The 11,362-nt window shown below is 60.5% G+C and overlaps 1 protein-coding gene across 2 annotated transcripts; it reads right to left on the bottom strand.

Annotated features, from left to right (window-relative positions):
• Window positions 1-199: 199 nt before the first annotated feature.
• On the bottom strand, window positions 200-8,990 carry TMEM150A (transmembrane protein 150A). Of its 2 annotated transcripts, none has more exons than XM_061358763.1 (7): window positions 8,772-8,990; window positions 6,913-6,960; window positions 4,800-4,871; window positions 4,582-4,649; window positions 4,340-4,467; window positions 3,237-3,414; window positions 200-1,718 (listed from the first exon to the last, which is right to left on the bottom strand). In XM_061358763.1, the coding sequence occupies exons 1-7, from the start codon at window positions 8,849-8,851 to the stop codon at window positions 1,474-1,476; spliced, it is 819 nt and encodes a 272-aa protein (XP_061214747.1). In that variant the 5' UTR covers window positions 8,852-8,990; the 3' UTR covers window positions 200-1,473. The 2 variants fall into 2 exon arrangements, with proteins under 2 accessions (XP_061214747.1, XP_061214748.1); XM_061358764.1 differs by lacking the exon at window positions 8,772-8,990 and adding an exon at window positions 7,748-7,815.
• Window positions 8,991-11,362: the final 2,372 nt, after the last annotated feature.

The following is an 11,362-nucleotide window of genomic DNA, read 5'->3' as shown; positions in this document are numbered from 1 at the left end:
GGGACGGGACGGGATGTGCCACTCCAGGCTGCTGCATCCCGGTGAAACAGCTTGTCTTCCTTCCCCCTGCCCGACACTCACGTCTCTGCCCTGAGACCCGCAGGAGCCTTCATCCCCCATCCCCCTGGACCACAGCCACTAAACCGGTCACCACCCCCGTCCTGTGCAGTGGGGAAGGACCGGCTGCCGCACCCTTGGCTGATTTTCACTTTTATTGTTGTAAATTCACTGTTCTCTCTTCATATATATATATATTAAACATATATTAGATATAAAAGTCATAAATGCTCCTCCTTGAACTACATATACTGGTAGATTTATAGGCCGAGTTTGATAAGGCAGGCAAATCAGGAAGCCCAACCTGATCAATGTGCACAGCAGCAGCAAATGCCCCTCTCCAGGGACAATGGAAAAATTATATATATATATGCATATGTATATATATATACGTGTGGATCTATATACACACACACATTCAGCCCCTTGCCCAGGACAACCCAGCTTGTGGCTGAGTCTGAGAGCAGGACAGGCTCTCACCAGGCAGGCGCTGGCCAGGCTGAGCGCTGAGAGGCACTGGAGGACGGATTTGGGAGTCCCAGCGGAAAGGGGCATGAGCTTCCTCTGTATCTACAGAACTGCTTCCCCTTTCTGTACCTGCACACCCAGGGTAGGAGGGCTGGGAGGCCAGGGCTGGGGTGTGCAGGCTTCCCAGTGGGACTGCTTAGATTGGCAGTGCTACGCAGGGGAAGTCCACTGCTCTGCAGGCACTGTGCTTACAGTGTGCTTACCGGACTTTCCCGGTGTCATGGTAAATGCGGAGACCCATTTCCCAACCTACCTGACCGTCAGAGAGCACGGTAATGCTGTGGCCAGGAGGTGAAACCTGCCTCAGCAATTCTCCAAGCTGAAATAAAAGTGGGGAAAGTCACTGACTGGAGGCACGGAAGGCCCCGAGCAGCAAGAGCCCTGGCTGGGAGCACCGGTGTGGTCCAACCAAGGCTGCTGGTGTCATCCTGCAGCCGCACAAGGCACTGCCCTTGCCTGGGCAGGCACACTGGCACTGCCATTGCCTCCTCAGGAAGGGAAAAGGCACTCTGGGTTTTTGGCTCCTCTGTCAGTCGCAGCAGCCAGCTGGAAGGCTTGCTCTGCTGAACCTTAATCCCGTGGCCATGAAGGAAGGAGGAACAGTGATTTCCCCTTCCACAGTGCACCAGGCTTGTGTGGTGAAGGGAGGGTGAGTCCCTGTTTCCTCACATTCCTTACAGAAGTTCCTTTTGTATGACCGCCTCTGACAGCCTGACTCAGACAGGGCAACCTCAGAGGCTCAGGGGCAGATCCTGACTCTGCCGATAGCAGCACCACGCTGGCATCCCTGCACCCCAGCAGGCAGGAACTGAGACACATTCAAGGCAGGGAAGTCACTGGAAGAGCCCGATTTGGGGGTCCCTACCGTGCGCCTGCCTCCTGTGGGGGTCAGGCCATAGCCAGGCCCTCTGCGTGGCTGTGGATGTGGGCTGTGCTGGACACGCTGCTCTCCTCTTTGTAACTTTTGGGGGCCCGGCTGGCTTTCAGCAGGACCAGGAAGGTGTCTGTGGAGATGGCCCCAAACTCAAAGGTGAAGGTGCCATAGAAAACCAGAACATCGATGATGAACATCCACTCACACAGCGCGGCCACGTGCTGCAGCACGAAGCTCTCCTGGATGAAAAACACACCACCTGAGGGCATCCCAGTCAAGGAAAGCACAGCTGGACCCCTACCATCCCATGGAGGACCTTGTCTTGCTGTCACTGCATGCTGTGAGCAGCCCCCATGCCCAGGAAACACACCACCACCCCTAAATCCAAGAAACCCCCCATACTTCCTGCAGCACTGGGAGGGCCTTGGCACGGGTGAGGCAGTGGCACACATGCCCAAACCAGCCTTGGTAAATCACGGGACTCATGCCAGGCAGGGATTTTCTGAAGAGGCCGGGCCAGGGGGACCTCAGGGTGCAGACCTCAGGGCAAGCTGTGTGCCCACAGCCTCACCCTCCCCACCCTCTTCTGTCAAATGAGGCTGATGCTCCCCATTCTCCTGCGAGATGCAGTTACAGCCAGTAAAACTCATCAGCCCTCCATCCCCTTGGCAAAGGGGTTTGGGCTGTTGCATCCCAGCCCTGCAGCATCCCTGTCCCTCTGCACTGCTGGCTGGCTTACCCCAGAGAGGGGACTGCTCCCTTTCCTCCAGGTCCTACTGCTGCCAGAGTCTCTCTATGCTTTTCTCATCACCACTGGGGATCTCTAGGGAAACTCATTGCCAGAGCCACCATGGGTGAGTGGAGAAGGCAGGTATATCCCCAGCCCTCCAGGTGAAGCCTCCAGCAGCACCCTGCCATCTGCCTGCGAGATGAGAGTCTGGGAGAGCCCGAGAGGCAGGGACCTGACCTGCACAGGGTAGATCCCTCTGCTCACATCCCCCATGCCAGCAGGGGAGGTCCCAACCCTTTCCCCACACAGCTCACTGCTTTCCCCCTTCCATTCCCCAGTGCTTACAGAGCAGCATGGCCACAGCAGACAGGCACCAAGTGCCGTCTCCCTTGTCCTTACATGCCCTGCCGGTCCCTCCCAGCTGGCACAGCCCCATGGCACTCCTGCCCTGCCCAGATCCCTGCCTGCTTCCCATCCCGCCTGACTGCTGTGGGACCTTCTGGCACATACCAGACCCACCAGCACCCTCCCGGCTCCTCCTGCACTGCTCACCCTGGCCAGACCCCAGACAGCCTCTCTGGGGCCTGTGGACACTGCATGCATTTTCCCCTTCCTGCCCAATAACCACCACCTTGTTTCCCAATTTATCCCTAACCTCAGTCCCAAATAAGCCACTGGCTCCCTGGCTACGCACTTGGGATATTCTTCCAGCCCTGCTGCCATGCCCTCCCTCCCTGGTGTAGTGTTTGGAGCCTGCAGTGGTGGCTGGGCTGGGGTGCAGCAGCCACAGCAGGGCTGATTTAGGCACCTCAGCACCTTGAGATGCCCGTCAGTGTCCCTTTTCCTCCTCAGCCCCTGCATGGCCCTGATACTGCTGCTCCCCAGCCTACACCTGCACGAGCCGCGCGCCCTCAGCCCCTGCCCAGCCCCTCTCCTGCACTGTGACTTGCTGCCACACCAAAGATGGAGGACGTGGGGCGCATATCCCCCACAAGGACACCTTTAGCCAGCTCATCCCAGATCTCCCCATACACCCCCAAAGGATACTGAAAATGAGGGTGAGGAAGGCCACAATGGTGAGGATGCTGCGTAGGTGGCCTGTCCAGTACTGCCCACGGGTTTTGGCCATGCGGTAGGTGAGGATGGACTGCAGAAGCAGGAACAGCATGCTTGTGGGAAAAGCCACCCCTGCCCCGATGTAGTGCAGCACCTTGGCATGATCCACCTGCAGGGGAAGAGACCTTCAGTGCCGGCACCCTTGTATGCTCCCCAGTGCAAAATGGCTCTGCTCAGGGGGTGGGCTTGTGCCCCCGCAGGGGTGCAGCAGTGCCAGGGATAGGTCTTGGCAGCTCATCCTGTGCCCATCTCCTGGCTGAGGAGCAGATGTGCACATACCGTCTGCTGCTGGGATCTCAAAGCGCTCCATTTGTTTCACCATGGGGTGGTAGCTCCTGAGCCCCTTGGGCCAACAGCTCTACTGTGCCCAGGGGCATTGGGCAGGAGCTGCCCTGTGCCATCAGCAGCATCTAGGGCTGCCTGCACCCCTCCTGGGGGTCAGAGCCCTGCTGAGCTGAGCCATGGCTGCGGCACCGGCGCACTGGGGCCACAGAAGCTTCTCCCGGGTGGCGGTGCCGGTAGCAGCTTCCTACCAAGCGGAAGAGCCCAGCCAGCGCAGGCAGAGGGCTGGCAGCTGCTGGGAGGCTGGTGCCGGGCAGCGAAGGCAGGGGGTTAGGCCCTGGGTGCTCCGGACACCCCGTGAGCACAGGCTCTGCCCAGTTTCCTGGCATCACCCCCAGAGCAGCAAACATCCCCATGGAGGGCAGCAGGAGCACTGGCAGCTCGGCCCGGTCTCCTCTGCCTGGCTGGCACGTCCCTGCCTGCACAGGGTCGGGCGCCCATGGAGGGGACAGACCACACAGAGGGTCTCAGATAAGGTTAAACCAAACCCACGGGCTTAATCCAGACCCAAACCTACGAGTGCACAAAAAGGACTCCCAGTGCCTGAGGAACCACCGTGTCCCGAAGAGGTGAAGGAGTATACAGATGGGACCAGAACAACCACCCCAGATCCTACACTGCTGAATGTTGCCCCTGCTCTGCTCCAGCCAAGACCCTCTCCTGCCCTGGGGCCCCCCAGGGTGATGTCTCACCTGGAAGTTGCCGACCATGGTGAGGCCAGCAGCGCAGACCCAGCCGGTGGCGAGCCCCAGGGTGTTGAGGAGGGACGGCCCGAGGCACTCCAGGAGGTGGGCATAGCGCAGCAGCCCCACCAGGATGACTGCAGGAGGGAGACACAGCCTCATCGCACACCTCCGAGTGCATCCCCCTCCTCCTGCCCGCTGCCAGGCAGGGAACCTCTCTTCCAGCCCTGCTCCAGACAGCAGACACGTACCCATGAAGGAGCCCAGGCTGCAGATGAGGCTGAAGAAGCAGCTCTCAGGGGGCAGAGTGCCACACTTGCTGTGGGGACAAGGCAAGGCCCAGGAAGCCCTCAGCCAGGCGGCACTGGGGTGCAGCGCTTGCTCCGCGTACCCAGAACATGCTCCTGTGGGCTCTCGGAGCAGCTCTGACCCCCAACCAGTCCCACACTCCCACCCCATGGCGGCTCACCTGACAAGGGGAATGTGGTCCAGTGTGCAGCAGGAGCCGGGGCTGTCCACGCTGCACGACTGATTGTAATTCCTGCCGGGAGGAACGGGATAGCTGGGGGAGACAAGCTGCTGCCTGGGACCTTCCTGCCCACAGCCCCTACAACAGCAACAGAGCTGCTCCCCAGCGAGTGCAGCCAGACCCCAGGGATGTGCCCGCACCCCAGGGACAAGCCCTCCAGTGAGCAACCCACAACCCAACGGGATCTTTTGGGAACATCTTCCCTGGGTATCCACAGGCTGCGCCCTGCCTGCTGGCTCTGCTGCCTACCCAGTGTCCCTGCCTGCAAGGGAGAGGCCACGGTGGGGCAGGAGCTGCACACACTGCTGGATGCATGGGCTGGGGTGCTGGCCTCAGGGGGTTCCTGCAGCCCCCAGCCAGCCCCATCACACACACCCCAGGATGGGAGCACGGGTGGAACCGGGCACGCAGGCACTGACAGCTCTGGGCTTGCACAGGACACGGGACAGGGAACGCCAGGCTGAGCGGGAAACAGCACCCACAGCCATGAGCACCCGGGGCAGTGCCACCCTGCCCGGGAGCGAGGGAGCTGCTGAGGAGCTGGGCTCTGTCCACAGCCACCAGAGCCTGGGAGTGCCTCCTGCAGCACAGACCCTGCAAGCCCGGGGAACCAGAGCTCCTGCCCCCCCGAGACACCTTCCTGTACCCCATGGGTACATGCCCCTTGCCCTCCTGGAGCTGGCTCACACCCACAGTGGGTTTCTGGACACCCCTTTGCTGCAGCATCATGCAGGCAGCCAGCACAGATGAGCAGGACCCCCTCGCCACCCTGCAGGCAGGGCGCCCAAAGCTCTGCACCCCACAATGACCCTCAGACATCCCCTGCCCCATGGCAGGGACAGGACCGTGGGGCAGCAGCACGCTCCTCTGGCTCAGGCTGACCCTCAGCCACGTCCAGCCACCCAGCAAGCGTATGGTTAAAAGGGCCTTATTGGAAAGGGCCAGGCTGGGCGCTGGTGTTTTTTCAAGTCTCCTCATTTACTGGTGGCTTTGTTTTCCAACCACGAAGCCCCGGCGAGGCAGGCGTGGAGCTCCGTGGCCTGCTCCAGGGCTGCTCCTGGGGCCGTGGTTGGTTTGGGAGGGATTTCTTTGTTATTGTTTTGTTTCGAGCAGGCCGCCCGAGGCTGGGAAGCATTATTCATCATTAAGGGCTGGCTGCGCGGCAGAGACAACCCCACACACACATTCTTCCCCGGGCAGAACAAGGCAACAGGCAGGAAATGGCAGCAGGTTCCCCCCCGCCCCTTCTCCTTCAAACACTCCAGCAAGAATTAAACTAACATGGATTCTTTCTGGGCAGATTTTTAAGGAGACACAACAAGCCCACAGCCCTGCAGCAGAAGCTGCCAGGAAAGCAAACAGTTGTGTTCTCCCCAGCCCTCGCCTCTCCCATGTCGGGTACTGCAGGCAGCTCTGCCCACGGGGCGGCTGGGCTGTCCCATCCCCTGGCATTGACAGATTTAGCCTCACGCAAGCAAGCCTCAACCTTTCCCATGGAGACACACGGCCTCTGTAATGCCCTGACCACTTACTTCATACTTTCCCCGTGCTCTGTTTTTTTAACAGCCTCCTTCTCCCCACTTGGTCTGCAGCAGGGTTCAGTGGAGAGGCTGTGACTGCAGGCAGGGGACAGATGGCAGCTCTGGGTAGCCCTGCTCGGCCCTGGCACTCTCACTGCTCTGCAGACGTGGGGTCCTGCCCTGCCCACAGCTAGACCCCAGGCAGCTCTGCTCCCAAAAGCCACCCAGGGACGAACAGGAGACGGTGCCCTGGGGCTATTGTGCCCCATCACTGTCACCACCAAGTCTGCCAAAGGGAGAAGGTGACTCTGTGCTTCCTCTAAGATGACCTCTCCCGACATCCTCAGCCTCCTCATAGGGCCAGCCTGGCCCCCAATCCCCCTTTCAATGTAGTGAAAGTGCAGGGGGGCCTTGGCTAGTCAGTGGTCCAGCACAGCACACCATGGCTCATGGTCTGGAGGGGACACGGCATTACGGGGTCTGTAACCAGGCTGGGCCATGGAGAAGGGTCCTCACCCCCCCCCCGGCCTTACCAGTTGTGGACAGGGCAGATGTGGTTGTTGGAGAGCGCCATGGCGTACCTGAGGGACAGACAACAACAGCGATTACCACAGCCACCCGCCTGCCCGCATTCCTGCTCCCAGCCAGCCCCAGGGTGGGATAGAGGGTACAAGCCCCCGCTGGGTGCTGGGGGGCCAGCACTCACCCTGTGGCACCTCCCAGCTTCATAGAGCAGGAAAAAGAAAAGCAAGGCCATCTCCAGCGAGCATCTCCCTGCACCCGGGTCACTGCAACGGGGGGTTCACGACATGCATCCTACCCAGCTCCAGGGGGGTCTGGGCCCCAGAGCCCCCCCAGCCGAGCAAGGAGCCCTCCTGCCTGGCAGCCCCAGCAGCAGGCAGCACCGTGCTGCTCAAATCGCTGCCGCCAGCGGCTGTAAACAGCTCAGGTTAAAAATAGGCCCCGGCACCGGTAAGAAAACCCCTCTCCTGCCCGAGCCAGCCACGTAACAGCCAGGCCGCGAAGGGATCATCCCAGCAAAGAGGGGCAGGGCAAAGAGCAGAGCTGAGGGGACTCGAGGGGCAGAGCTGCCCACCCCGAGGGTTATCCACCAAGAGCACCCTGCAGACCCCTCGCCCAGCCCCTTCCCAGCACAGGTCTGCCCCAAGTCGCTGTCCCAGTGCTCCGTGCTCTCCTGGGAGGGGCAACAAGCCAAGAGAGGCACAGCTGGCACTGCCCCCCGCAGTGGGATGTGCTCCCACCCGCCCAGTCACCCCTCGTGGCTCTCACATCCCAGGCATGGCCAGCAGCACCCCACATAGCCCCATGTAGACCCACAGGTTTCTACTTGCAACTGTCCAGCCTCACCCTGCCACTGCACTGTGTAGTGATACAGTGTCCCTGGGGCAGCTGCAGGACATGTCTGGGGACAGAAGCACGGCCCAAGACCCCCTCTTCCAGGGCAGCTCTGGCTGTAAGGCCATAAGCAGCACCTCCCACCTCAGATGCTGAGGGCTGGAGGAGCATTTGCCCCCCAGGGTCACGGATGGGAGACAAACAGGGCTTTATGAGGAGTCCAGAGGAAACACTGGGAGCATGAGTTCCCTACACCTGGGTCAGCATTTGGCTTTGTTGTGAAGGAGGATGGGGGATACCACAGGGAGAATTTCTGAGAGAGATCTGCATGGTCTGGGGTGCGTTTGCTCCATCCCCCACTTCAAAAAGTCCCATCACCTATTCTGCGGCTCCCTGCACCTTTAGGAAAAGGCCCTCATCCAGCACCCACTGTCCCTGCAGTGGCACAGGGGAGAGCAATGGTCTGGAGAACAGCCCTATGTGAACAGCTGAGCTCGCAAAGCCAAGGCCCAGAGTAGGGACTAGCAGGGTGGGTAGTGATGCTCACCCAGGTGGCACAGCCTCTATCCCCAGCGCCAAGGGACAGACCTCCCCTGCCCTCCCATCTATCCACACATGGGATGGGTGATCATGTGCTGGTTATGGCCCTGGTGCTGCAGGAGGCGGACTGCTGGCAGAACTCCCAAGGCCATTCCTGTGCCCCACAAGCACCAGCTGTGCTCGTGCTTGGACGGGGATGTGTGATCCTGTAGGGTGTCAGGAGTGCGAGGCCAGGGAGCCATATGCCAGCGCTGGCTGCAGGGGATACAGGGCGGCTGTGGGGCACACGGAGGTGTGGGAGCGACCGAGCATGCAGAAGTACCCCAACCTGATGCGGGCCCAGCGGTGCCCCGCAGCCCCACACCCCGCTCCATCCCACCCTGAAGCATCTTCCATCCCCCCGGCCTCAGCATCCTGCCCCGCAACATCCCGCCCGCAGCCCAGGCGTCCCCCGCCGGGGTTTGGGGGCCGGCTAGGGCCGTCCCGCGGCACTCACACGATCCACATGCCGGTGATGGTGAAGGCAGGCAGCGTGATGGGCAGGATCCCCCAGGCCGGCATCCTGGGGCCGGGCATGCCCCGCCGGGCTACGGGCGAGCGGGGGCGCCAGGGGAGCTTCCCCGTAGGCTGCTGCTGCCGGGCCGCCGCCGGGCCGCGCTCCCCATGGGCGGCCGGAGCCGGGCGGAGCGAAGTCCGGCCGCGCGGAGCCGATCCCAGCCGTGCGGGACAGCCCAAGCCGGCCCCGCCCCGAAGGCAGCGCGGGTCCCGCTCGGCGGGCAGGGCCCGCCCCGTCCGGCGGGGAGCAGGGAGAGGGCACGGGGACGTCCCGGAGGGCCCCGAGCGCCACGTGGCGGCCGCGCCGCCGGCCCTGGAAGGGGGGGGAGGGGGGTGTGTTCGCCGGGGGTCCCGGGCAGGCAGATCTGGGGCGGGTGGCCCCGGCGAGCCCGAGCGCGGTGTCTGCACCTTGACCCCGCGGGGCACAGCCGGGGGCAGGAACATGCTCCCGTTCGGCACCACCCGCTGCAAACAGCCCCCCCTAGAGCTGCAGCCCCGAACAGCCTCTGCCGCCCTTGATTCGGGCAGCAGGAGCTGGCTGCAGGGTGCCGCGGCCACCCCTCAGCCGATGCTCCCTCTGCCCGTGTCCAGGAGGGTGCAGGCAGCTTCAGCAAGTGTGGCACAAAGGGCACTGTCTCAGTGCTGGGGTGAGCCAGGAGGTGATAGCTGGGCACCGAAGACCTTGCTCAGTCCCCTGTTATTCCTCCTGGGAAGAGGGTTAACATGGGCTCAGCCTTCCCTCCTGAGGACAAAGCCCAGTTTACTTCCTTGTCTCCCCTGACTTTGTGCCCTCACTAAATGGCCAAGAGACACCTCAGGGCCCTCACATCACAAGCCACTAGCAGCCTGCACCATCCCAGCCTGTCTAGCCTGCCCTCTGCCTTCCCTGACCCTTTCTACTCAATGGCTCAATGAGGGGTTATATTTAGGAGCCACCAACGCTGCTGCCCAGAGAAATTTTTCGTGGAAAACTCGAGAAGAGGAAGCACGACTTCCTCAGCAAGGCCACAGCAGCAGCACATCCCTATCAGCTCGGCAGCAAGCCACCCTCCCACCCGGCAGCTGCTTGCAGGCTTGCTTCCAAATCCCAAAACATCCGGTGTAGCCATGGCCCCACAGCGGCTGCTGCTCAAGAAGCCTGCGCCTTTCCACTGCCTCACGCCTGGGAACAGCACCGGCCTTGGCACACACGGGAGAGGAGCTCTGTGTGCCCACCGTCTCACCCGGGCCGGGCTTATGCAACCGGAGGAGTATTGCACACTGGGACTTGTAGTCTCGGGGGATCTCATCTGTCTCTGCACTGAATCTCGCTCCAGGCAGCCTCCTGTCCGGCACCGGGTCTGGCCTTGCTGTTGAGCACATCGGATCCCCGACCTTTTGCTGCAGGAGCTGCACTCCAGAACTTTGCTCCGGAGCCAGCTGTGCTCTCAGAGCTGCCCCTGCACTTCGCCTCCTGGCAAACCCTCCCTTTCCCGGCAGCCACCCGGCCCGGGGATAGGCGGCGTTGGGAGCGCTGCCGGGCAGCACAGCGCCAGCAGTGCAGCTGCTGCCGCCTCCAGCAGCCTTGGCGGCGATCAGGGCGTGCTCGGGCCAGGGAAGAGCAGCACAAAGCCCGGCGGCTGCCTGCAGCGCAGGGGGGTGTGTGTGTGTGTGCGTGTGTGTGTGTGAAGGAGCGGGGCACCGACCTGTGGGGATACTTCAGGCCCTGTAAGAGAGGAGTGCAACAACTGGCACTTGGGAGTGAGGGTAACTGCCGAAAACATACTCCACACAGACCAGGCCTTCTGAGTATGCTCACATTCATTTTAAAAATTGAAACTCAAGGCAGCATTGATTCACATGTTTCAATGCCAAATTTGCTTTAAATCCAGGGCTTATCATTCCATGGGGTTTTCTCTCACTAGGATGCTTAATACCAACAAGGAACACACCAGCTCCATGTAGCATGTCCTGCTAACACCCACTAAATGCCAGTACTTACTTCTGTTTTGTTTCAGAGATGGAAGTTTTTCATGTAAATAGGAATAGAAGGGGTACGTAAATCCAAACTACAGTGATGTCTGTCCAGCCTCCTCTGGAGTGAGTCAGGCCTGTAAGAATGGGAAAGAAGTCCAAACCTAGAAAAAGTATATGCTGGGACAAACCTGAAGGCCAGTGTTGTCAGCACTGCTCCTCCCCAACAGCCGCTGACAGTATTACTCTCTTTTATGTAATTGAAGTTGCAAATAGGGTTCAAGAGCCTTACTGATAAAAATATCTATCATGGCACATGCTACCTGTCAGCTGACTTCTATCTCCTTCTTGTTCAAACACTCTCCCTGCTATTTTTCCTCTGTAACACATGAAACCTCATTATTGCAAAATCCAAACAACGTTCAAAGGTATTTTTTTGGTTTTCCAGTCCATATCTATTCACACATTTTACAGTCAAGTGAAAACTGTTGAAAGTGCAATTCTGTCCTTCCAGTCGACATTCTTTCCATTCCAGTCCTGCTTCCTGCAGTTTCCTTGGGTGGCTTTTGCTTTGCACTG

Source organism: Neopsephotus bourkii, unplaced genomic scaffold (genome assembly GCF_033783945.1).
Source record: "Neopsephotus bourkii isolate Nb327-2 ecotype Australia unplaced genomic scaffold, CSIRO-AGI_Nbou_v1 NB_951, whole genome shotgun sequence".
In the NCBI taxonomy this organism is placed as follows: domain Eukaryota; kingdom Metazoa; phylum Chordata; class Aves; order Psittaciformes; family Psittacidae; genus Neopsephotus; species Neopsephotus bourkii.
Note: the sequence above shows the minus strand (reverse complement) of the source record. Positions and strands in the feature narration are given on the sequence as shown.